This window comes from Nesoenas mayeri (genome assembly GCF_963082525.1).
Source record: "Nesoenas mayeri genome assembly, chromosome: 2".
In the NCBI taxonomy this organism is placed as follows: domain Eukaryota; kingdom Metazoa; phylum Chordata; class Aves; order Columbiformes; family Columbidae; genus Nesoenas; species Nesoenas mayeri.
The window spans coordinates 112,795,468-112,822,345 of NC_137543.1; the positions used below are offsets into that span (position 1 = coordinate 112,795,468).

Sequence of the window (26,878 nt, forward strand, 5' to 3'; positions counted from 1 at the left end):
CACTACATTTGGCTTCTAAGCATGCAGAAAATTGATTCTAAAGACTAGCAATCAAATTATATGGAGGAAATTTTGTTCTTCAAGGTTAACACAATGTATAACCTCATGAGGCATGATCACATAAGGACCATCCATTGTTCATAAATGTATTTGCTAGTAATTATTGTGTATTCACTGAAAAATGTAGATGTTTTATTACTTACACAAATGCTAGACTTGCCCATGGTACACATGAAACTTATTAAAGGAAATAGACCATGCTTTGTATTTTTTGTTGTTAATTGTAATGGCTGTTTTTGACTAAGGAGATTATTCTGAGAAGCCATATCCTTTAGAGAAAATAAATCATTATTCCTCTGTTTAAGAAAACACTGAGGATCTTTATCACTCTCTGATTAAAGAGAGTCACAAAATAAATATTTGAAAAGGTGGCTTCAGCGTGTCTTATCCTTCTAGTAGGAAAAGATTAGGAAGAAGAGGGTTTGAAATTAATAACAACAAAACAAAGACATGCCTCATGTTGGCTACCATAAACTTGTAGCTACTAAAACTCCTGTTTTGCTGTACAGAGCCTTTGTTTGTGGCTGCAGATCAAGTAATAAGCATTAGTTGGTAGCCTGAGATCTATCATGTCTTGTTAACTGACATGAAAATGATTACCTGATGGTATCCACTGCAGGATATTGCTGCATGTTAATAGTTATCTATGTTGGCTAATGTAATTAACAAAAAAGAACAGCAACCCCCAGTATACCTAGTGCACTGGCAGAGCTGATGCACATTTTCCAGTTGAGACTTAAAAAGGTTCTGGGAAATTGAAAGAGTGAAATACTTGTTTCATAAATGTCAATTAGTCATACAGAGCCACCCTAATGGAAATCTTGCACGCAGAGATCTCTGAGGAGGTGAATTTGTAGGTAATCTTATGTAACTTTTTTTCTTTTCTAGGTTTCTTGTCCATGTCTTTGAGTATACATGAGCCAAGCGTTTTCAGAATGTTTTACACAACAGCTGTGCTGTGTACTTAAGCTTTGCTGGTGCTTTAAATTGAGCATTATTGATGCTATAGATCAGGAAAGTGAGTCCTGGTCTTGTAGGAGCTAAATTGCTGTCCAGAGCTGCTTAGCCATCTGATTTTTAACAATAAGAATAACATAATAAAAAAGAACCTGTCTTCTCTGCCTCTCAGACTCACACCTGTACTCAAAAATAGTTTCCAGGGATTTTGTGGCCCTGCACCAGCAACATCAGCCAGGAAAATAAACAGAGTTAGTATGGACCCTGGCTTTAAGTCTGCAATGCAGTTGATAGTGGTTCCCATTGAGACACTGAAAAGGGAGGAGACCTCTCCATTTGCCCCAGTCTCTTTAAAAGCTTGAAAAAATAAGGTACATGCCCATGTGCTTTTGCAGCTTTGTGGGGACACAGACCAGTACCCTGGTCAAACCAAAGATTTTTACTCACTTGTCCCCGAAGCATAGCTATAACACTGCTTTTGAAATGTGACTGAAGTGAAGTCAATGCACAAATGCCTATCATGAACCTCAAAGTGAAGACACAACCCCAAAGTTGAGGTTGTACAAGCCCCTGGAGTGTTTTTGCTATGATTGTAGATAGTTACGCTGAAGTTTGTACAGCCACATTTGTTAAAGAAACATTGTGAGTAAGGTACATAAAATGAGGGAAGATGCAGTGTCTTAGTTCTACAAAGGGTCCCGGCAGTTTTAGGTGGAACAGTTTGTGTCTCCTCTCAGCCTGGGGTGAAACCCTGTGTCTGCTGTAGCTGGTGGGAGTTTGGTCCCTGGCAATGGCAGACTTGGTCCTGATATTACAAGGCTTTGCGCTAAGGAGAGACACGCTTGCCATGGATGCAATGTAGAGCCTTGCGTGTGTAATAGGAGTGCAGGGTGGGAGCTCACCTGGGAATCCCACGGAACTGTCAGATGTTCCCTGATGTGGATGTTGGGTGGGTGAGTTACAGTTTTAAGGAGAAAACGCATTGCCTTCTCAGGGCTAAATTACTTCCTTGTGTAAGTTGATGGGATGGCACTGGATGCGGTGGCAAGGGAGAATCTTGCCCATGCATCTGCTGGAGCATTGGAAATGAGCAGGGTGTTGCTTCTGGTGTTGGCTAGCACTCTTTGAGCAGGTCTTTAGCTCACCCTTTTCAAAACAGAAATGTCCCAAATCTGTGCATATCCAATACCATTAAAATTTGACACAGCTAATGATGGCATTGCATTATTCTTTGAGCTGATGAGTCCTGCTTTTATAGAACTAATGGGCATGATCTCTGGTGCCCTCCTCCCTTTGCCTGCCTTTTGTTTAAATTCAGTACAAGTACTGACTGGCTTTTCTTCTGTACCTCATGGAGATATAATCCAATGACAGCTACGAAGCACTTCCTGTAGTGAACATGAAATAGGAGGGAAATGAAAAATCAAAGAGAGAGAATTATTCATGGGAAATTGAGCACAGCTTCATTTCTCTGCATACAAAATTAAGCAATGCTAAAAGAATTACACACTTGCCCATAGGATTTATTTCTTCCAAGCCCTTCACCTTTCTCAGGATCTAAGTCTTCCAGCAGAGAACCTTTTTGCAATAGACAATTATTGTTAATATTATTATAAAGATTATTATCGTAATTTCGTATCTCATTGTGGGCATGACTGTTTCCTCTCCAACTGTAAAATGTGAAATCACACAGTATTTCTAAGTACTCCAGTGTCTTCTCTCTCTTTGAAGAACTTTGTCAATTCTGCATGCCTTCCTCCTGTTTGTCCTTCCTACCTGCAGCTCTGTGCTATTCTGCAATCTTATTTTGAGGTGGTAGGGCAGACCAGTGGAACCTAATATTACATAGGAAAAATGTTTTTCCCCTTTGAATTGTCAGTATTTTGCACATACCGCCTTCTTTTTATCTCAGGACTGAGAAGTTTCAGTTTGTTTGCAAACTGAGACCCCTCGTTGGCAAAGTGTTGTAATGCATGGAATTCATTTTACTGGCCTGACCTTATTCTTGACCTTTTTCCCCCTCTTGTCTTCTGCAAATACAAATGATGCATGAATTGAAATCCCCTTAAGCCTGAACAGGGGAGGTAATTCTAAAATCAAGGAAGGAATTGGAATAGCAGAGCATATCTAGAACGTCTGATACAATGCCTTTTTTATTTTTCAGTCAGTTTGCTCCCAGGAAAACCTTTTTGTGGAAAACAGGTAAAAAATAGCTTTTTGTGTGTGTGTTGAACTTAGCTGTTTCCCTTATTATTTTGTCTATCTGTAGTTCTATAGTTGTTTATCCTAATGCGAAGACTGTTGAGCAAATTTGTAATTGATATTATCTGCAGTGTTTTTGTGCTTTAAGAGGAATGAAAAGAGATTGCCTTGCACTATTGTTTCTGAGCAGATATGGTATTACTGCTGCTTTCCCAAGACTTTGCATTTCAGTTTAAAAAGCAGATTGTGGAAGGGAGGGGAAGCCCACTGAAGGTTTCATTTCAAATGACAAACCTGTCTCTGGAGTGCCTTTAGAATTTAACGTATTGATCTTTAAAAAGCACTCTAGCAGTGTCTGGATGACGGTATTTATGAAACACCACGCTTGTGTTTCTGTTGTTTAACCTGCTCTCCCGTGGGGCTGAGCGGCAGCACTGACTTCACTTCTTGCTTGTGAAGCCTCGCACGTCCCCCAGACCAAACCTGCTTTGCTGCTGCATTGTGAATGTGATGAAATGGTGACATCTGACCCACCTGTTGCTTTGCATTAATGTATGATAGTTCTTACGGATGTTCTTTTTATTACAATGAATACACTTTAAACAAAGGGAAGAAGAAACCGTGTATAAGATCTGCAAAATATGAAGTGCTAGCTCCATAGCAGCCATAAATTAGCTTAACTGTGATGAAAATCTTAGAAATTGTGCGCCTTTAGGGCAGATAGGCATTTTAAACAAAACACTGGGAATTTCACTGGTGAGTGTTTCAGAAGTGCTAGTCCAAGTCTGTCCTGTGGAGATTTGAAACCTGTTTATCATCCCCTTGAAGGACAGGAGGTTATCTTTCACGGTATTTCTATCTCTGTCCATACTTACATCTGTGAGATGCTTTGATGGGTAAGACTGTTCACGTAGAAAATGACTCCCCAGTAATGGTACAAACCAGCTTTTCCGATGGACAGTCCTGTAAGTGCAAGGAGGGAAGGCTCTCAGGAGGTAATGGCCACTGTCATCTAACCACCTTGTATTCTGAGAGCCAAGGATATTTCCTCAGCTGCTGCTTCTGTATCATGACTATGGAGATACGAAAATAAATCAAAATTACAACAGAGGAACCTGAAGAGCAAAAAGCAGATGCTCTCATAAACCTACTTTTCCGTCTCTGGAGAGACTGGGATAATAAACGTGACATATCTGTTCATGTTCCCGAGTCAGTATGGAAAGTGCTCAGACACTATGCTTCTTGAGGAGACCTTTATGGGATAAACCATGAACTTCACAGCCAGGCCTCCACTGGTTTATGCCTTCAATCCCACACCTGCATGCTGGAGAATGAGGCCAGTTCTGGTGTTGGCACACGGTTTGCTTTGCTGAAACCTGTGAGCCGACTGACCAGCTGTCCCAGTGTGAGGATGCATACCCAAGTGGAGACCAGTAAAAGGGCAGGTTGGAAACTGGGGTTCTGTTACTGCCTGCACTGTTGTTGTCAGGAGGGAGACTTCAGCTGCCTTCCTCAGAACATGGCTTGTTCTTGCTGCATGCCTTACAGCTTTCGATCACGTCAAGCACTTAAACTTGTACTTAGCTCCGTGGACGTGAGCAATCATGTTGATTTGCCGTATTGAAAGTTAGGTATGTGTTTAAGTGCTTTACCTTTCTATTCACCAGACAACCTGAGCATTTCTCTGAGCTGCAGACATTTCCAAGCGACTTAGCAAGTGCTTAAAATTATATATGCAATATTTTGCTGGCGTGCATTTTTTATTTTCTTATTGGGTGATATTTTTAAGAATTTTCTATTGAATGTAGATGTATGGTTCCTTGGTTTCTGAGAATTACCTTGCTTGGTAACAAGAAATGTTAAATTGCCTTCAGCTTCCCTGGCTGACATTTCTTATGTTCAGTTGACTGTGCACAGTTACGGAAGGGGCAGGGGGGGAGGGGGCAATTTTAACCGTATTTTTTTTTAAACTATGAATCTAGCGTAAGTTGAAACATGATACTAAAAATCAAATACAGCTTTACAAATCAGAGAAATTTGAATTATTATGTCTGTTACCATAATCTTTCTTTCATTTTTCAGTAGGCTGTTGGAAGACAGTAGTATATGCAATGAAACCCATAAGAAAAGACAACTGTTTAGGTTTGTATGACTTTATTTAATATTCATTTCCCGGTAACTCACTCATTATATTATCTGTGTCCTTGCTGAGGGAAAACTTGGTGGGTGTGGGTATGTCATTTTTCTGATTGGAAAGGAGCATGGAGAACAGAATTTCTACCTGGCTCATCCCACGCTCTCTGAATGGAGAAGTCACAATGGGACCCTTTCCTTTGGTTTTATAGATCATTGGCTCAGGAACTATATGCTGCTCGAACTGCTGTAATTTGGGGGTGATTGTGACTGGTGGAAGTTCATTTTACTCTAGTATATACGACAGGCATATTTCCCAGAGTAGTGCCCAGACTGACCTTTTTTCCTTTCATTGGTTCATTAAAAGCTGAAGTAAAAGTATGATGAGGTGAAAGTGATTGAAATTTCCGTATTTAAGGCAGCAATGTTTTGAAGTTTCGTGAACTTTTTCTTCCAAACTCCAACTTCTTCTGCTCAGAAAACACTCAGATGTATTCTGTATCCCAGATCACATCCCAAGCCACAGGGAATCAGTAGGAGTCAGTCCATATTTTTTCATGGAGAACATCTTTGTTCATTGACACACAGGATCAGTGGAAGACCCAGCCTGGTGGTGACTGTTCTTCTGAGAGGCTTAGAAAAAGCTCTCTTCCCACACCGTGATCTCCCACAGGTTCAGTTCACATCAACCAGGCTTGAGCATGCCAACCTGTTTTTAAAGTCAATCAGCTGCCACGAGTCTAAGCAGAATAGGCAGAAGTGATGAATGCTTTCAGAAGCGTGTCCGTCATCCAGTAAGACGTGTGGTTAGGTAGGCAGAAGTAGGGTGATCCCTAGATGTCTTTGTGCATTGGGATTTGCATAAGTAGCAGTGATAGTTTGTGTCACTTCAAACCTATATCATCTATATTACATAATTTTTCATTACGAGGAAAAAAGAATGCAGGATTATTTGACATGCGGTTGCTGACTCTGCATGTCTGCACAGCTACCATGGAGGAGATGCTGAGCCTGTACCAGATAAATAGCAGTGCTGGAGCTTCTGGAACTGCGTCCCATGGCCACAGGCAGCAGGCAGAAAAACTTTTCTCCATGCTTTGGGCTAGCCTTGATGATCTGGGAGTCTTGGATTGGGTATGCAGGATTAAGGAGGTATCTTACACACAGACACTCTTAGTAATTAATATACGTGTGGGTTTCGGGAACAAAAAAGAATTTTGTGAAACCAAAACCCATGGGTAACTGGGATAAAAAAGATAAAAAAACATTCTGTTTCTCCTCCTCTTTTCCACTAGAATAATAAATATAAGAGAATTGTTTAATTTTGAAGCACAAGAATGCAAAAGAGTCCGTAAATAATATACTTTTTTTTTTCTTTCCAATTAAATCTTAAGGAAGATTTATTTTTAAAACCTATTTCCTTTTTTTATGTTATTTCTTCTGTGCTGTTTCTCTTCGTGCTTTCCCACTGCCTCGGTCTAGCAAAGGTCAACAGGTTCATACTGCTGGTCACATCTGTGAGAGGCTCAGATCACAGGCAAGAAACACACCAGCCTGATCCTGTCTTTGACACGCTGCTCCTTCGCGTCCTGAGTGACACACCTCAGCGGGTTCTCCAAATAAAAAGCAGGAGCCACATTCACAAGAGAAAGGGGACCAAAAAAAACCAAACTAAACCAACACCCACAAAAAAAACCCAACACCATAGATGCAGTTCCATCTTTTGATTTGTACAAAGAGCTTTGAACCTGCAAGGTATTATACTGTCAAATAAGACAGAGCAGTGGAAAATGTCTTCTGAAAGGCTTCCAAAAGCCAGTGTTCTTAGCATCACTTGGGATAGTGGTCATGGTGCACTAAGCTGTGGTAGGCATGCTGGTTTTGTCATTTTAGCAGCGTATTATAAGCAGTTCACCATAAATTTTCCTCCAAATTCTGCTTACATTTTACTGTGTTGTTACAGTACACTGGATGCTCTGCAGCTGTTAAAGGACAAACAGCCTCTATCCCACAGTTTTTTGTAATTACTGTATGCAGAGGAAAAAAAACAAAAACCACTCAAATGGTACATCTCTAAGTAGAGCATTAGCACTGGACAGTCTGGGGGAGGACCCATGTTTAGGGGAAGACTTTAGATGACTCTACAGAGCAGATGATGAGTGGGGACAATGTGCAACAGAAATAAGGACGATGGATATGAAGACAAAGGTAGAGGGCAGGTGAATTTAGTGGGAAAAGCATTACAGATGATGGACAGCAAAGCAACAAGAGACATGGTATTTACTGAGGGAAGAGACCAGTCAACAGGCAATAAAAATTCTATGTCAGTGCTGCATGATATTGCTATGTCAGCCCTGTTCGATGAAGCGCTCTTAGGATATATGCGAAAGGAAAGCAGTAGTAAGTGCTGTGCATGTAAAAGGGCATAGCAGCGTTTACTTGCAGAAGGCAAATAAGTATGGGAGTCAAGTACCCTGTTTCAGGCGTGTTTTTTGTAAATGCAGAGCATTTCCTTTTTCTTGCTTGCTGCAGAGTGCCCAAAGATAGATTCTACCCTGACAAGATTTTGTTTGTGTGCGTGTAAATCTTTGTTTCCTGATGTCTGTAGGGGTAACAGAGACAGCACGGGGAAGGCATCTGGCAGTCGACAGAGCAGTACGGAGAATGAATTGAAGTGGGCAGACCACCAGAGACCATGGAGCAGCACAGACTCGGACAGCTCAAATCGAAATTTGAAGCCAGCCATAACAAAGACAGCCAGTTTTGGTGGGATAACCGTCCTGACAAGAGGAGATAGCTCATCCAGTAACAGAAGTACCGGCAAACTGTCTAAAACAGGTAGCTAGTACTGTATTGGGTTCACAGTACTTCTGAGTATGGTATATCGCAGAATGGTTTGGGTTGGAAGGGACCAATAGAGATCACTTAGTCCAGCCATCATGGTTGGACCATATGGTGGATTACATGAACAGTTGTATCCCCTGTGCATAGCAAATGTGTATGTCCATCTACGTATGCTAGCATCTGGGTACCTGGTATTGAGTTTTTAGGAATCAGGAAGAAAAACCAGTGTCTGAGCTTTGCAAGTCATAGGTGAGGTAGGCTTTTCCTGTAGCAGAGTTTGTGCATGTCCTGTATAAACACTGTTTTCACTTGTTGAGGCCAGAAAAGATGGCACTCCTTTCAGACAAACCACAGACTTTAGCTTTTTATTAATTTTAATCTTTTTGAATCATGAAGAATTAAATGTCAAATACCTCATGAGAAATCCTGGAACATTTTACTGTTGTTGCTAAAATGCAGACCATCTGTATTTCAGAGTACAGCCTCTCCTTTGCTGCTGGCAGATGAGGCAGTGTGCTGTGGTGGAAGCAGGCAAAAGCACTGAATTCACAGAGGTCCCACGGTCTCTCCATTTCCTTGTTCAGTTCCTATTAAATAAAAACACCATTTAAGGGGACTATGGACCTGGTGGGAATTCTATATCTATTTGCATTAACTTCATGGGTACATTACCATATGAGTTGCAGGGTCTGAATCTAAGTAATTTCAAGCCATGCCATTATGCTACTCTATTATATTTGTGTGTAAAAGTGCATAATAAATAAGGAGCCCATCAGATGATTCCATCAGTTTGGCTCATTTGATAAATATAGTACAGGGCAAAGTGGTAATCAATATTTAGCACTTAGTGCACTTTCAGCCTGAGAGTGTTTTATAGTCAGTGCTTAATTTAAACACCGTTCATCAAATCTGGGTTGGTCAGATTTCACTCCTTTTCCCAAAATTGTACAATAGCCTTTGCTGTGATTCAGGATGCTGGGGAATGGAGTTTTCAGAATGAATCAAGAAAACCTTTGATTTCATAACTACATTCTGGACATCTGGATCTTGAACGTAGTTTAAAATTTTGTTATATTTCACAGCTGTAAAGGAACACGGCTGGTGGGAAAGCCACTCCTTCAGACCCTGCTGGTCATAAAGCTGCTGGGAGCTTTTGGAATATCCTGCCTTTTCTTCTTAATACTTCTATTTTATGTTTCTTTTGAGACCTTAGACAAATATTTGGTTTATTATCTTAAGTTTCATAGAACCATAGAATATTTCAAGTTTGAAGGGACCCGTAAGGATCTCTTTCTAAGTTAAGATTCCCCTTCAGTTTTACTCTGTCCTTATGTATATGAAGTCATATAGAATTAAGACATTAGTTTGACTTTGATAATTAGTACGGTATAGTTGCTTACCTCTGGCTTCTTCCTGAGCATGACCATTTGCAGCACAGCAAAAACAGTGTGTATGTAGTTTTGAAAATACACTCTCTGGTTTTCTTTATTTGTATAAAGGCTGAATAGGCTATACAGTGGGGCATGAAGTGTGCAGTAGTCCATGTTTTACCTCCAGATTTTTTTATCTCTCATGAATCCTTCCATTGCATTAGAATTCCATTTGATACGCCTGAACTAGGGAGGTGGCACAGATTCCTGTTACATTTTTTTAAATATCAGCACCTTCAGTAGTGTGTGGGTAAATGTATTTCTCTCCAGCATTGTATTGCACAGGTGCAGAACATTTAGAATAGTATCAGGGAAATCTAGTTTGGAGAATTGAGACTTATAATTGCAAAAGAGTAATACTTTTAAGTAGCTGTTTTATTCTTACAATCAAGCATATTAAAGGGTGCACTTAAAAATATATATTACAAGTGAGATCTCTGAAGCATGCCAATAGTTGTAAATGCCTCTACACTCTATATACACCAAACTCAGAATTGCTTTAAATTGAAAGCTCTTGTAGCACATTTTTTTAAACATCAGTGATACTAAAATTCCATGTTCTTTCCAAAGCAATTACATATTGTAAGTGCTTTGCATTTTTTAAGTGAAGTGTTTAAATTTGAAAGCTAGTTGAGGCACAAAAAGAGTGAAAATTAAAAAGAAAAGGAAGAGGTGGGGAAAAAGAGCAAGACTGGATGTCAAAACAGACTTACACCTTCAAAGCCAGGACACAAAGTCAAACTGTCAGTCAGTCTGAGGAAAGTCAGAGGAAATAATATGTGAATTGTTATTTCTATCATTCAATCTGAAATATTACTGAATGGCATTAAAGCAGAAGAGAATGGCTGTTCAAAAATAATGGTAAAATATGCCTTGATGAAGTGTTCTCACTTCAACAAAAAATGCTGAGTGCATTCATACAGCTGTCAGAGCCCCCACATGCTATTTGCCTGCGTTTTCTAAGGTACATTAGGTACCAAGTAATGCTTCATTCTGCATGTTTTTGCATTAGATCTTCATCATTCTGTACTCCAGCCATAGGTAGAGCTGGGCGTTCTATGGCTCAATAAATGTGTAAAGCTTAATCATGTTTTTATTTAGGTCTTTACAACAGGGATTGAGATGGGATTGCAGAGGTGTAGCTACAAACATTAGGTCCGGTGCCCTGGTAGAGTGTCAGAGCCTGGTAGGCACCAATTCTGTCCTGTTTCTCCCCTGCACAAAGTACTAATCTGTTCTCTGAAGAACTTTATGGTTCACTTTAATAGATTCAAAGCATTTTTGACCTGTATATGGTATATATGAAATCAGTCTGAAGTCAGCAGTTGGTCAAAGTGTTCTTCATTGGCTACATGACAGAAAATGCTTGTGACCAATTTAAATGTGAAAATTATATATATTACATTCATCCAGAAGCATTGTCAAACACATTTCTTGAGCATGGAAATACTAAGACTTCAAGAATTTTCCCTGGTGGCTCATGGCTGCATTTGAGAGTATAAATAGTGATGCAGTATTAGCACTATAGCCTTTCTGCATCATTTTTAGTATTGTCACCAAAATCAGGTGTTCTGCTCCTAATCTTAACTTGTGATAAATCAGTAAGTAATGGTACATAGTGGACAAACAGAAACTGAAACACAGAAAGATTTTAGACTCCCTTTAGGCCAAGATAGATCATAGTATGTGCAGTCCCCTCAATAGAATGCAATAGCGTCAATTAGTCTTAGACTTCAGTTGCATTCAGCTGCACAGGAACAAGAGTTTAGCCAAGAAATTATGTTACTTTGTTCTTGCAACCTTCACAAAAGGGGCTGTTTGCAACCCATTACATGGTTATCTTACTGTTGATTGTTTAGATAGCCCGATTCCACTAAAAAGCACAGACTGTATATTGGAAATAAAGTTTTCTTCTGTTATTCTGAAACTTGGTAGATATATAGAAATGTATTATGCTATAATTCAGTGTTGAGTGGGGAGTTTATAATGGAACAAAGTGCAATCAGATTGCATTCCTATAACCTAGGACATCATCCAAAACCTTGATTAGTTTCTATTTCCAGTAATATAGTAGACTTTCCAGGATTGACTTAGCTTGTAGAGTGGTAAGTGAAATAGATGTCCTTGTAGGCATCAAAGATGTACCTGTTCAGTCTCTAATACGCCCATGAAGAGAAAATCTAGGTTATGAGTTACCATGTTATTTTCACTGACATGTTACAACAGGTTTTAAGAGACATCATTAGGAGGCAAGACAAGACATGTTTCAAAGAACTGTCCTCTGTGGACCTGGATATCTATTAAAATAATTGTTGGAAGACTTAAAAGATGTAATGTTGCATCTTTAGCTTCTCTTAATGGGTTTTCCATTCACTGCAATGCACAGCTGCTAGAGTGTATTTCTTTCCCTCCCATTTATGAGAAGCTGGCTGCTTTGGGTTATCAGCTGTGTTGACACAGATCTGTAGGGATCGTTAACTTCCTTGGCAGGCCTCCAAGTAATCAGAGCCACAATCTAATCTCTCCTGTTATAGGTGTTCATTGCTATCCCAGTTGCGAAAAGTATACTACAGTCATTTCAATATGTTAACTCATTTTTTTTTTTTTAATATAAAGTATCCTGTAAATTATAATTCTCTCTCAGAGTTTTGGAACTGGATTTCTGCTTCTTTATGATTTTCTTTAATCGAGCATTAGTTTGATGGATCTGGTGAGTCCAAGAGAAACTGCGGGAATGTTGATGTATGGGTGATAAATCATGAGCCAACTGCTTCCAGTTATACTCTTCCTGCCAACTGACTGTGCTGAACTATTAATCTTATTTTGGGACGTGCAATTTGTAGAGGAATAATTGTGTTCAAATGAGTAGGTACCATTGTTATAAAAAAAACCCAACTAAATACATTGTAACATACAGAAATGCAAGTGACTTACAAAAGTAGAAAAAAAAATATTCCTAAGCCAAGAAACTTTAACCCAGACAAAAATTCTTCCAGAGGTGATCAGCACTGTACTGCTCCTAAAAAGCTGACTGTCTGGAGCATGTAGTGAGTAGATCTTGAGAGTCCAGTTGATAAGAAAGAAAAAATTTACCTCCAACTTAGAAGATGGGATGAACAGAGATCTTCAAAGTCGTCAGATACTGAATGCTGACCCAGATAAAATGGAGCAGGACGTCTTGGATCATTCACTAGTGTTCAGGATATTGGAAAATTAATGGGACCTCCATGCTCTCCATCTGCAAGCCCCCTAAGCTATTAAGACCTTGTGGTGATTTTTCTGTCTCTTTTTCTCTTAGCACTCTTTGAACTGCTATAGCTCTTAGAATACTTTCAAAATATATTAATGGAATGTGATGAGAATATGAAGGTTATTATTATACCAACTGTGAAGTAGCAAGAAAATTACAGAAGAATCTAGAAGAAGTACCCGTCATTACATAGTGAGAAAAAGATGCTGGATTGTGTAATGCAGGCAAAAATCTCATTTAGTTATAGTTCCATTCAGAAGTCTTTAGCGAGACGTCTCTTAATGTGAATCTGAAAGAAGTTGGATAGGTTTGGTTTTTTTTTCCATTTGCTACAGTACTGAATTCATTATGTGGTGATTTCGTATTCCAGATTTAGACACCATGAAAACAGCTAATCAGAGCTACAAAGACAAGATTAATTGGTGTTAATTTCCAAACATTAGTGTTGGAATTTGCTTGGCTTAATATGTCTAGACTTAAAATGATAGGAAATAAGTTGTAGTGGTTGAAAAAAAATAAAATAGATCAGTCTTACACAGGATAAATGGTAGCAAAATTGGTTAAGTAGTAATCTCTGAGAATTTTTTTTTAACATTCAGAAAATTACTGAAATGGTTTTGTGTCTTATTTGTGTTTTTTCAAAATTGCCAAGTTGATCTACTTACATGGGAGCACAGAGCATTTCAAAGTTATCATCTTGGCCAATATGCGGTGATAACTCCTGAGGTTGTTCCACTGTTTCTGGCTACCATTTGATGAGTACATTTGAATTCATTGCAGTCCTTTGGCTTTTTAACTTTCCGAAGCTGGTAAAGATCAATCCATGTTTCTGCCATAAAAACAGCTGAAAGGGGGGAAATAAGAAAAAGAATTAAATGTCAGAGTCTTTTACACTAACGGTGTTTCTTCACAATAGCACAACTTGGGGTAGAGAGGTCTGGACTCAGGCTTGGTACTACATACACTCTTCAAAATAATACTGGGAGGTTTATGAAATCTAACCATTGTACTCCTGAGTCTCCAGGTAGCTTTTTAAACCCTTGACTTCAATAGGTGATGGAAAAGAGGAGAAAGTAAAGCAAAAACTCAAAAGAAGCAACATGAAGTGCATGTAGAAGGACCAGAGAAATGCAGGAAAGGACCCAGTAACTGCTGTAGAAAGGAAATTAGACTTATGTGGTTGCATTTATGTTTGGGAGGAAGATGCAAAATGCTGCTTGCTGCTTGATGAGGATGATTTGCAAGAACATCTCTGTACTTTGTAGAAACACTGAAATCTGAATTGGTCCAACAAATAGAACTATCCCTCCAGGAATAATCTTTCTAAATTTCTGACCTTAGTCTACAAGGAGGGGAAAAATACAGCAACTATTATAATACAATTTCAGAGTGTATTTATAGAAATTAAAACTTTATTCTGAAATCTTTGTTACTCACCTGAATAGATACTGGAGAAGCAGATTTAGGGTCATGCTGATGGCAAATGGTGCACGGTTGATAAAGAGGACTGTCTCTGTAGTAGCTGCTGTATGGATATGAAGTCTGAAGAAGATGGATAAAAATGTGTTTTGCATAGCAATATGCAGTAATCTGTGGAAAGACCCTCTATTTGTTAAGTAACAGGATGCTGTGATTTCTTCAAAAGAAACTTGTTTTGCTCTAATTATGGGGAAATAAATTAATTCCAATATGGATTTGACTGAAAATGAATCTGAGGCTCTATGCAGTCTACTGCAGGGTCCTCTTGTAATGTCCCAAATATGACAGGATGTAATTTGCCCTAGAAGAAAAATGTTTGCTAAAACCTAAGTCTGAGTTCTGTCTTTTCTTTTAGTCTACATCTGCAAGAGTTCACTAAGGAGGTTAGTAATTAGTGTAAGATGCATAGTCATTGCAGAGAAGTGAAAGAAAAGAAGTTGCATTTAAACTATCCTTTACTTTTGGAAGGAAGCATCCATATAGACTTTGTCTTGCATACCTCCCTTGTATTTGCCTTAACATCCTGCTTTAAGGAAGCCAGTGATCTGAGCCTTACACTCTCAAGAATTTCTTCTCATTTTTACATGAAGCAAATTGAAATCTAATCAAGTAGTTTGGAAATTATATTTCTTTTGTGTTTTTTTTTTTTAAATAATGTGTCTCCCCATCCCTCCAGGCCCGTTGTGTTTTAACACATTTGATTTATCTTGATTGATCGATTTTAATAAGCTAGGTGCTGAAAAATCAAAGTGGCCAAAGTCTTATTCAGTATCTTAGGTAGCTTTAAGTTAATACACATAGAATCATAGAATGTCCTGAGTTGTAAGGGATCATTGAGTCCCATAAGGATCATCGAGTCCAACTCCTGTCCCTGTACAGGACAATCCCACAGTTCACACCATGTGTCTGAGGGCGTTGTCCAGTCTCTTCTTGAACACTGTCAGGCTTGGGGACATGGCATATGACACAACTACCTTGTTACTTGACCAACAACTCAGTTGCTGTTGTGTTGGGGTTTTTTTTTCTTGCAGAAAATGTTTGGTGTTTTGTGTGTGTGAAGTTTGGGTTTTTAAAATTTTTTTCATTTACAGACCCCATGTTTCATTTTTATACCTTATGAACTGATAATTTGGCATTGTTAATACATGATGAGCATTTTGTGCTCTGTTTGATAAAACTGTTTACTGGCTAGGGGGAAGCAGATGTTGGGGGAGGAAAGTGGTCTTTTGAATTGTAGAAATACCACTGGATACTGAGCTCGGTAGGGAGTGAAAACCCCACTTCTACCAGCCCTAGTAGTGGTTGCCTTTGCAGTTTGTGAAGTCTGTCCTCACATATGTGCCGTGTCTGAGGGGGACTGGGCTCCCTTGTAACCCCCCTGCTGCGGTTGTGTCTCCCCGTCAGGCTCAGAGTCTTCCAGCAGCGCTGGCTCCTCAGGATCCTTGTCACGAATACATCAGCCTCTTCAAAGTGCATCTCTTGTCCCTGGGGTGACAGCCAGCTCTTCAGGCAACGTGTCCTACCCTGAGAACGGGATGAGTGGCCAGGTGGCCCCCAGCAACACCAGCTATATCATTCTTCCACTTGAAGCTGCAGGCATACCGCCTGGCAGTATCCTGCTCAACCCACACACAGGTCAGTACGATGCTCTCTTGCTTGGTCCTGCCCTTTAGTGTTTCTGATGTCATCTGAGGAACTGGCAAATTTCATGTTTCTAGAGGTATTTTCCTGGAGGCATTTTATGAGGAAGCAAGCAGCAAACATACGTAGAAATGATATTTGGCAGGTTGTTTTCTTCGAACCTGTAGGCAAAGCTGGATTGGTTTTCTGAGGCTGTTGTGGCACAGCCAATGTGAAGTGATGCAAAGCACGCTGGTGTGGTCCCAGGCAGGATATTCATCTGGTAAAGTCCTGGCACTCTCTGGCTGTGAATCCTCTGAGATCCCATTAGCTTCAGTAAGGACAGACTCTCTTCCATATCAGGCGTGCTGAGATATGGTGCAACTGAAATACAATGCTCAAAGTTTTAGAGATTGTGCTTAACAGCAGAACAACTTCAAAAGGCTTAGAGGCTGCATTTGAGTTAGCACTTCAGAGTTAATTTCTTTATGTGATTAGCAATTGTATTTAAATACAATATTTAAAATTTTTCTGATAAGAGAAAGTCGTAATCTCTTCAATTCCGCATCGTGGCCCTGGTAGTTATCAGCACTGGTGCACTTGAACGAGGCATTCACAGTCACCCAAGGACTGTGGACACTTCAGAAGCCACTCAGCTTGACCTTGAGAGCTTGCTGAAAATTTAAGGCAATTTGTTTCCTCCTTTGTCCAGATGAAGTCTGGATAATGTTACACTATTGCTCCCCATGGTGTTGTACTGACAACATTAAAAAGGTTGTGGGAGGTTGAGAGTGTGATGCCTCTGCAGTGATTTAGACTATTTCAGTGACCACGACTAGCTGTGCTGTCAACTTTAGCTGAGTTATGCTGGGTTTAAAATAACAAAGCCTACAGTGCGATGTATTTTCCCTTATACTGGGACCTGAGAGTTGAAATCCAAAATACTTTTTCAAAGTCCTTAGTAGAGCATTCAGGAGCTTTTTATTTGGGTATTTTTATTTATAACCAGCATTTTACTTATATTACACCCCTGTGTTCCAATATTTTGATGCAAATGCTTAAAACTTATTTGTGAGTCCACTACTAAAAATACTTTTTAGTCAGAATGCGGTCAAGAAAAAGTAGAAGTTGAAGTGTCTAAGAAAAACACAGCCTTGACAAACTATTAAAACTAGTTTTCCACAGACATTTAGAGATAGTAGTATCTTGGGCTGATCAATATGTATCAGCATATATAACATCAGGGAGGGTTCCTGTTTGGTTAGACTCAGATGTGATAAGTTCTTCCCAGAGAGATTATATAGAAAAGCACATGTTTGTGCAAGTTACTAAAGCCTTTACTATTTATGTGTACATTTTTTTTTTAAGCTATTACGTTATGGACACCAGTACCTAATACTGTCAGCATAAATGGAAAATTACTCGGAGGAGAGGATAAAATGGGAGGTGGGCATAAGACAAAACCCATAATTAATAATTTACTAATTTATTTTGTTCTGGTAGTTAACAGTTCTGTCTGTAACGCTGGTATTTCTTGTTCAATACAGAAGGCCACATTTTGTGTGCTATGTGGTCCATTCCCATACAGAAGTCAGCAGGCCTAGGGAGAAGTCCATCTATAATTCAGGTGATAGGACTGAGAACAACAACTGAAAGGAACCGCTGCTGCTTCAGGCCCACAAACAGCTGAGAGGTTGTGCTTGTTCCCAGCCATGGCAAGGGCACAAGCTACAGCTCACCATACTTATAAACCAGAAGAACTGTTTAGGAGGAACATCTCCTACAACTGCTTTGTCTATTTAGCAATTTGCAGCAGATAGCTCATATTTTTCCCCAGGAGTCTGTCTGCCACAGGTATGATCCCTTTCAGTACTGTCACTAGACCAGAGTACCTGATCTTCCCTCCTGGTGTGCCTCATTGTCTGCAGAGGCATAATCAAAAGCTCCGTGTATGTCAGTATGTTTAGCATTCAGGAAGTAAGTGCTTTTGTGTACATAAAATTTTGCATTTCTTTAAAACCACATGTTTTGTTTCTGTAGCTCCCTTGTAAATACACACATAATAAAGAAAATGGAGGAAGCAGACTCTTCTAAAGACAGAAATTCTTGTCTCAGACTTACAGCTTCACACTGCTACCTGTGCCAGAAGTCAGGCTATACTGTAGCATCTACTGCGTTTTTAACATGCAGCAAAATACATGCTGCAAATTTGTCACTCTTTGAGCTCAGAATCTTTGCATCTTATTAGAGTAATGTTACAAAAGAAGCTCCATAGGGAGGAGACTGAGATTGCTGGATGCTGTCATCAGCTATCAAGGTGATGGATGCTGTCAGAAATATAGATGAAGAGAAGACAGTTTAAAGAAAAGGAAAAAGGAGCTTTGTTTCCTCTAATGAATAGATTCTCTTTCCCTATGTAACACCATTCTTTAGCTCTTTCTTTTCCTCTTGCAGAGAGACTACTTCCAATCATTTTTTGATCGTAACACTGTGTGCTTTAAAGATCTTTGCTTCCTTTCACGTGACATAGTCACCGGCTGTGCAAGCCTCTAATGACATCCACAGATGCTGTCAGTATCTCCCTGATCTGATTATACCTCTCAACTCCTTCTCAGGTGTTGATCCACACTTTCTTTTCCATATCCACAGTTTCCTTTGTTTCTTCTCCTTCACCAGATAGAGAATCTTCTTGCTTGCTTTGGGAAAGCACATTTATGTGGCTGTGCTGTTTTACTCTCCATTTCACCTGCTTTACCAGTTTGTTTTACCCTTTAAAGGATTCCTCTTGACAAGTTCTCTGACTTAACCTCTTTGACAGTGTAGGAGCATTTATGTTTCATTCTTACTCCTTTAAATGACATCACAATTTTTGCCCTTCTATCAAGGCCACAGTTCACAATTTACAAATGTCTTCCCTGTTACCATCTGATCTCTCCTTTTCATTTCTTATTTCAAGATTTCTTTATGAAAGGTCTTTCTTTTCCAGCATTGCTGACCTTTTCTCTTCCAGTTCTGTCACCCGCTGAGCCACAGGACTTGCTCTTTACAGCTTCCCTTGAGTGTCTAGCATGGGTTTCGGGACCCTGTTATCCCACTCACTCAGTCCGATTTTCGCAGTCTCCTAAAGGACTTCTGGAGCCCGAGACCCCCAGATCTTGGGAGTCTATAATGTTGTCACCTGGTGCGTTCATAGCAAGAAGCAGGAAATTGGGCAGTGGACAGAGCTGCCCCATGCTTCTCTTCTACCCATTCTAATCATGACCTTTCTCACTGGGAGTGTGAGACGAGTCCAGTATAATATAGCAACCTCATCCAGAAAGCCTTCATGCTTTAGAGAGAGAAGGTGAGGTTTATTTATATGGTGTTCCTCATACATTTCTGACCATGATAGTTATGAGGAAGAGTAGAAGGCTGAGTAGATAGAACAGGTAGAGAAACTCATGGTATACAAATTAGAAGTTAATTGTTTCACTAGTGCTCTCAGTCACTAAATTCCTCCAGATCTCCTATCTCAGATATTCAGACTTCAGTTACCTACTTTAAATGTTATCACTTCATGCCAAAGTTAGGGTTTTTTTTTTTTCCTCGTGGAAACATCTGTAATTCTTTTGATTTATGAATTTATGATGGAAGTGAAAAGAAAACCAAGGTCATGGAAAACATTTTCCCTAAAGAGAAATACCATTTCTTTTTTCATTGTAAGACAATGAGTCGGGTAAGCTTTTTAAAAAAAAAAAAAAACAAAAACCAAACATTACTTTTGCAAGGTTGTTTCCCCCAGCTAAAATATCTGAAGCAAAAATAATTCAGCAACTTAGTAGAACATTGGACAGAATTTGTCCCATATATAAGAGATTTTCAAAGACATCTTGTTTCTTCCTTGATGACTTTCAGTACTGCCTCCTCTAATTACATAGGCTACAGGTCTCAAAAGGACAGCACTATGTTATTAGAATGTGTAAATAAATTAGTAACAAGGTGAGTGAGTTTGTTTGGTTTTTTCCCTTCCATGCAAACAACAGTGTGTCAGGAGTAGTTGTGTACATTTGACTGCTGTTGTGTAGCGGTAAAATATACATGAATGTTCTCTACCTCCGGTGTTTGCTCCAGAGTTCAATTTTAATATTAATTGATTCATCATGGAATGACTTAAATGTAACCATAACACTTGAATAATCTTATAGCCATGGTAACCTTCCACGCATTCCTTGGAAGGCCATACTGCCAAACCAAATATCTACTGTCTGCCTTGCCTGCAAAAAAATATAAAAAAAATAAAATAAAATAAAATATATATATGTATATATATGTATAAATGGTGGAGACTGTAATGAGGCATTGAGAGTGACAAGCATTTGACTGTTGTAGCAGGTCAGCTAAAGAACAGTCATCTAAAGCAAGGCTGTATGATTTCATACAGAAAACAGTGCGTTCTTAAAAGTGTTCAGCAAAGGCAGAGTGTTTTGTTTCAGGTCAACCGTTTGTAAATCCTGATGGGACTCCGGCAATATACAATCCTCCCAGTGGCCAGCAGACGATGAGGAGCCAGATGGTGGGACAGTCTCAGCAGCAGCCTTCATCCCAGCAGCCTCAGCAGGTTCAACAGCCACAGCAGCAAATGGCAAGTCACCTCGTCACACAGGTAGGTGTGGTGGCCATTGGGAAAAGAGAAGAAGCTCTCAGAGGGTACAAAGGTTGACCTAAAGGGTGGGAGGGAAGGACGCAGCTAGGCAAAATATCAAGATGTTCTTTTCTTTTGAAACAAGTGAGGCCCATGAACTGTATTTTCAATGTGGATGACACAGATGGGGAAGGAAGATTCCTTTTTCAGTTCCAGTTAAATGATGATTTCATTTTGAGAAGGGCTGTTAAATGAGTTGCTGTATGTCTACATAAATTTATTTTGCAAAAATCACCCGTAAGTGAAAGCTGAAGCACTCATGCTCAAAGTATTGCAGTCTGTAATTCTCTGTCCAAAGAGATGAGGACCTTTTCTTGTCCCTTTAGACAGCAGTGGGGTTAAATGAAAGAATCAAGTCCAATGCAGGGCTCTACGAACTCTTCCGTGTCTGGTTATATCAAGCCTTAGCTGTGGGTAGCGTGCTTTCCAAGCACTCCTGCCCCAGACCGTGGGTCTTCTGCCTGTGCCCCATGTTCTGGCCATGACCCTGCTCTGAGCGAGAAGCTCTGGAGCTGCAGTAGGAGAGGGAAGGGCAGAGCAGCGTAGTTTGGGCACGGTGCCACTGTACGTCGGCTCTTTGGCCCCTGGCCTGGCCGTGGCTTGTGGCCAGATGCGGCTGAACATGGGCAGCAGGGTTTGGGTCTGGTTCAAACTTTTGTGGATTGTGAGCTTGCTCTCTCAGAGCAGAGCAGGTGAAGGAAACTACTCAAGCAAGGATCGTACGCGCTGCTTAGTCACAGAGCAGCCAAGACGTGCTATGGCTCTTGTGTGGCTTTATAATTTGGCACGGTTTCATCCCAGGCTACCCAGAAATAAAATGTTTAAATTCAGTGAAGTTGCTTTGATTTTACTGGGACTTAAGTGTGCTTCTTATTTCTTGATTTGGTCTTAGCAGTTTTAGAAGATAGAGGTAGTACCAAACCTGTGTAAGACTCAAGTTAAGTGAGAGGTTAAAATGAAAGGAGTAGTGAAACTAGCTAATCCAAGGTAATAGCGCAGTGGAAAAATTATTCTTTCACTTAGATAAACATCTGTTCCAAGCTGACAGGCCTGTCTCTGTTGGTTATTCACAACCTGTTCTGTGTCATTTTTTTTAGCTATTGTGTTCTGTCAAAGCAGCTTTAAAATCATTATTCCTTTGCCTATGACACACTCGGAGTTAAATCAATCATTATCAGCAAAATTCAAATATACACTTACGCTGTGCTGTTCTTCCATTTTATTTCTGGAAATTAAATGTAGAATCATAATTTGGCTTTGCCTCACATCTGTAAAAAGAAAGTGTAGCTGTGGTTTTATTTAATCAAACAGCCATCAAATATATGAAAATAGGCAGAAAAAATCTGTAATAAGGAATTGTTTAGTATAAGACTAAAATAAAGACTAAAATCGCAGTACTTGACCTCTTGTATTTAGGCTGTCAATGACTCACCTGCGTTTTCAGAGCTGTTTGTGATCTTTGTTCTCAGTAATGGAGGTGGTGGTTGTTGTTGTTATCTATCTCTAAGTAGGTTGTATTTATCGTCTTTCACTGTGTTTATTTTGCAGCCTGTTCAGGCAATGCAGCCATCTTCTCAGTCAGTCCAGTATCCAGCAGTTTCTTATCCTCCCCAGCATCTCCTGCCAGTCTCTCCAACGCAGCAGTTTTCTGTGGTACTAATTTTTGTTTGTTTGTTTGTTTTCTTGAGGTTGTGTGTGTGAGCATGAGTATGCCCAAGGAGAACCTCTGGGGAGCACTGTGAGTGGTGTCCCATATGAGACCCTCATCTAAATCCCTCTTTGTCTTGACACTTTTGGTACTAACAAGCATTTTGTAAGAGCGTCCCTATTGACTCTGGTTAACTAAATAATCTGGAGGATAATGTGAGGAGCAAGGCACTTTACCTGGTTAGCAGAGCCTCCAGAAAAATGTTTTGTTGTGCCTGCGATAGGAGCTTGTGTCTCCCCACTTTACGTCAAGGGAGCTTGAATTGCTAGCTTGAGCATTTGAGATTTGGATTATCTCCTTTTATATCCTCAAGGACCAGAGAAGAGACCTCTAGAAACCGTTATTTTTTTATTCTACATTGTTTTACTAGTATACTAAATCCACTGCCTGGATTTATTCCTTGATGATACCAGCGCACTTGGAAAACAGAGTAGTGGTGAACCAGCTGCAGAAGGTGTGGTACGCTATTCATCATGACAAAGCACCGATGGACATGTATAATAAAAATAAATAGAGTACTCTTTGGGAGTCTGAATCTGGGTTGTTGCTTACAGAGCTAGGATTATACTGTTGTAAAATTAAGCTGACATTTTAAGAGGCACTACAAGTTGTTTTTTCTGTTATTTTTTTCTCTTGCTCTGGTAGTCTTGTTTATTACTGATTTTTTTTGTTTGTTGTTTGTTTTTTTTTCCCAAGGTAGAGATGTCGTGTAGTTATAGTAAGAAATGGAAACAAAGCTGAATGGATCCTTGCAGCTAAAATAATGTTATTAATACCTGGTAGATGAGCGGTATCATTTAAAGGACAATAAAAAAATGTTCCTTGCTGAACAGAAATTGTGTATCTCAGGGCTAATTATCTTCAAAAGTGTCTTGTAGGCATCTCAGGTTGTTCTAAGTGATCGTCGTAAGAAAGCTAGTATTTTTAGTGGCTAATTTAATAATGGAACTTCACCTGAATTAATGTCTTCAATGTACATTACATTATATACACAATGTCAAGATTACAGGGTTTTAAAGCTCTTGGTCTCTGTTGTGCAAATCCAGAGACATTCCAGGCTCAGTGAAGTTTCTTGTAGAATCTCTTTGCAGTTATTTGCTATCCAGGTAACGAGTATCCTAGCTTTTTAAATAAACAACTGATGTGCCTGATGTAGGATGATGATAAATTTAATAGCATTATTTTTTATACCACCTGAAGGTGTGCCAGGAGTGTTTAAAATTTTGGCCCATGGTATCTGCTTTCAGAGTGGTAGAGTGAGTCTCTGTGCAGTCTCTGGTAGTGCTTCCCATAAACGAACTTTTTTTCGCTATTTTGAAGTTTCCTGCCAATAAATACATTGTGCAGGGTGATTTGGGAGCATGAACACCACAGGGATGCGAACAAAATCAAAGAGGCTCTTTTTTAAAAAATTACATGGATGTTCTAAGTGGAAAGCATTTTTATAGTGCTTATTCCCTATCTTTGAGGGGTATCGGGAGGGGACCATAATCTGCATATTACCACACAATGGAGTTCTGTGCTGGATTTATTGCTGTATAGTGTATGTTTTAATTGTGAGTATTTAAAAATCACATAATGTGGACACAAACAAAAATGCACAGAATCACATTTGTAAGTCTTTGACCTTCACAGAATATACTTGAGAGCATTGATTAGCAATGGATCTTTTTGTGAGACTGAACAGATACTGTTTAGAATCCTTGTATCATTACCAGCATGTAATGAGACTTAGGTCCATTGACTTGATTTGGTACGTTCATCCTACCATAGATTTTTTTTTTTTTCCCCTTCCAGTCAAATAAAGTACTTTTTTCTTTCAAACTCTGAATAAAAATCCTTGAAATAGCAACCGAAGGCTTAGCTTTTTTTACTTTCTCTATGTTTACAACCTTGGATTTTCAAAACAGTCCAAAAAGGAAAAGGTCTCCACCTGAATCCTACTGAATTCCTCTTGGGATCCTTGTGAAACACAGGTGAAATTAGCAGCATGTGTTTGGCTGAGGAATTCTGTGTTTGTGGAAAGAGGTATTCATAATACTATTTTCATGCCCTTTGTGTTTAAAATGTCTTCTTTTGAACACTGTAAAAATTCACTTGTCATTTTAGAATAAAAGTGGGGAGCAGAGTAAAAGCCAAAATAATGGGCTTCTGTGCTGAGCAATGCCATTCACCCTGCAATCTGGAAGTCTTTGTCATTTGGCATTTATAGTGATTTTCATTTTAGTCGCCTCCATTTTTGTAGATATCCATGCAAAGTTTGGAACATACTTGAGCTGAGCGATTCCTTCCCCCCGCCACGTGTTCTGTTTGAACCTGTTTTGTTTTGCTATTTTGCATGTCTACTGCAAACATTGTGTCTGCATCATTTCCTACTGCCTTTTACCCTGCAGCGAGATGACATGACAACACAGTTTAACCAGATGAGCTTAAGTCGTCAGTCATCAGGAGACAACTCCGAATCGCCTTCTGGTCCTGTCTACCCATCGCCTCTCCTGCAGCAGCCTGCCCAGCAGCCGGGTTATATTATGGCTTCCCCAAGCCAGCAGCTTCCTCCAGGAGGCTTTACGGGTTCAGGTCCACCAGTATCCCAACAAGTGCTGCAGCCTCCACCACCGCCCCAGGGCTTTGTGCAACAGCCACCACCACCTGCTCAGGTAGGCAAAACCTTGGCTGCCAGTTTGGCAGGGTGCCTGTGATGACATCAGAAAGACAATATTAAAACATAAATCTAGATTTTAGATTTTTATTTTTTTTCCCCTCCTCGATAAAAGCTTAGCAGATTTTTAGGCAGCAGGAAACTTGCAAAGACTGCCGTTTCTGGGGTTTCAGCAATTCCTTTTCTATCCTCAAACCATTTTCTGAACATATGTTCGTACTCCAGGACACATCTGCACATGAATATGAAGGAAGAGGGTGAGTAAATACCCGTAGTCCTTTTTCCCTATGTTATATACGAAAAGAGCAACATGCACATCAGCCCAGGTAGTCGTTAATCATATTTAATTGACTCGAACATGTGAGATGTCACAGATCAGTAATTTTAACTCTCTTCCTGAAGACTGATTATGTTTTACTGTTCACTACCAAACATCTCTACTTGTCTCCTGGGTACCTTTACGGAATATTGAACGTGATTACTGTCAAGAAGTAAAATGCACAGATGACTTTCTGGCCCATTTTCAAGACATGCACTTTAAAAAGCCAAATTTCTTTATCCAATTATAGGTAACTTTATTTAAACTCTACTTTAAAATGGTATTAATAGTATTTCTCCTGATTTCATTTTTAGGCAGCAGGAAGAAAATATATAAAACATAAAGTAAAAAAACTTCACCACTTCTTTTAATGTAAAAGTAGGGTAAACTGTATTGATTTTTTTTGTTCGCCACTCCTTACTGAAGAACTCTGATTGTGTTTGTTAATGGGATTCTGTGTTGACACAGTAATGACGAATTTATACTGTTATAATGTTTTAAGTGGGCTAGAGATCTAGTTAATTAGTTCACTAATTAACAGTAGAAGAAATCTGGATGCTACTGGATGCTCACATCCCATAGAGGACTGTGACATCCATTTTCTGTAAGAAATTCTGCAGTGCTTTTTCAGAGAGAAGGCTTGCAAAAAATAGTTTTTAAGGAGCTAAAATTCAGTATGATGTGATTGTAATAAAATATTGTTAGGAAAAGATTTCTCTGTTTGCCCAATGTAGCACTTTAAAAAAAAGAAGTGAGGAAAAAATGATGTAAAGAGCAGAATCAGAATCCCCTGATTAAATCTGTCTTCCCATTTAGACCGTGTATCCGAAGTGAGTAGGTAGAGGCTGTCCAGGCTTCACTCTCTGTGCACAACCCCCAGTGCCCTCAGTGTTTTCTGGCATCACTTAATCAAACCTCATGACACTTCTAGTGAACCAGATAAACGCGAGCACCTCTGTTTTACAAGCTGTCACTGCAGCAGGCGAAGCGACGTGGTTCCCGGCCCTGTGGGCTGGGGTTTGCTGCGGGAGCGAGGGGGCCTGCAGCACCCTGGCATAGCGTTACTTTGTGAAACTGTTTTCATTCATTAATACTTACTCTGGTGCTACTGCAGGGACAGATTACCTCCTTCAGAGGACAAGTGAGGAGAAGGAGCCTTTTCATGTGTAGGCTGCTGTTGAACCAGTACAGTATTGGTGTGTCTAATGGCCTCATGTGTCTGTCCATACCTCAAATACAGCATGTATGGGCACTTTCCTCCTACATTGTAACAAAGTGGAAAGTTATTGAGGGCAGAAAAATACCTCTTGGGTTTGCAGCAACTTCTGTTATTTTGCTGGGGAATGGTTTGTCTTCAGAGGGTGTAGAAAGGTGAGGAATTCAGTGCTGTCAGCTTCTTCTGCATCCACTGCACCGCACACACCATTCACCTCCAGCTTGTCACTATTCCAAAATAATCCTTGTCTCATCCAGATACCTGTATGGAAGAGGATGCAGGGGGAAGTCAGTCCCTGCTGCCTGTGTGGCTGTACTGTG

General features: G+C 39.7%; 1 protein-coding gene across 2 annotated transcripts in view; it reads left to right on the top strand.

Annotated features, from left to right (window-relative positions):
• Positions 1–26,878, top strand: part of ARPP21 (cAMP regulated phosphoprotein 21) — a gene marked incomplete at both ends in the record, with an annotated part of 102,240 nt that overhangs the window by 31,346 nt on the left and 44,016 nt on the right. For both annotated transcript variants that reach the window (XM_080339211.1, XM_080339212.1), the window contains 7 exons: positions 3,182–3,219; positions 5,302–5,361; positions 7,961–8,190; positions 15,760–15,990; positions 20,448–20,617; positions 22,205–22,309; positions 24,758–25,021. In XM_080339211.1, the coding sequence (XP_080195337.1) occupies positions 3,182–3,219; positions 5,302–5,361; positions 7,961–8,190; positions 15,760–15,990; positions 20,448–20,617; positions 22,205–22,309; positions 24,758–25,021 (1,098 nt within the window). The remainder of the gene's footprint in view (positions 1–3,181; positions 3,220–5,301; positions 5,362–7,960; positions 8,191–15,759; positions 15,991–20,447; positions 20,618–22,204; positions 22,310–24,757; positions 25,022–26,878) is intronic.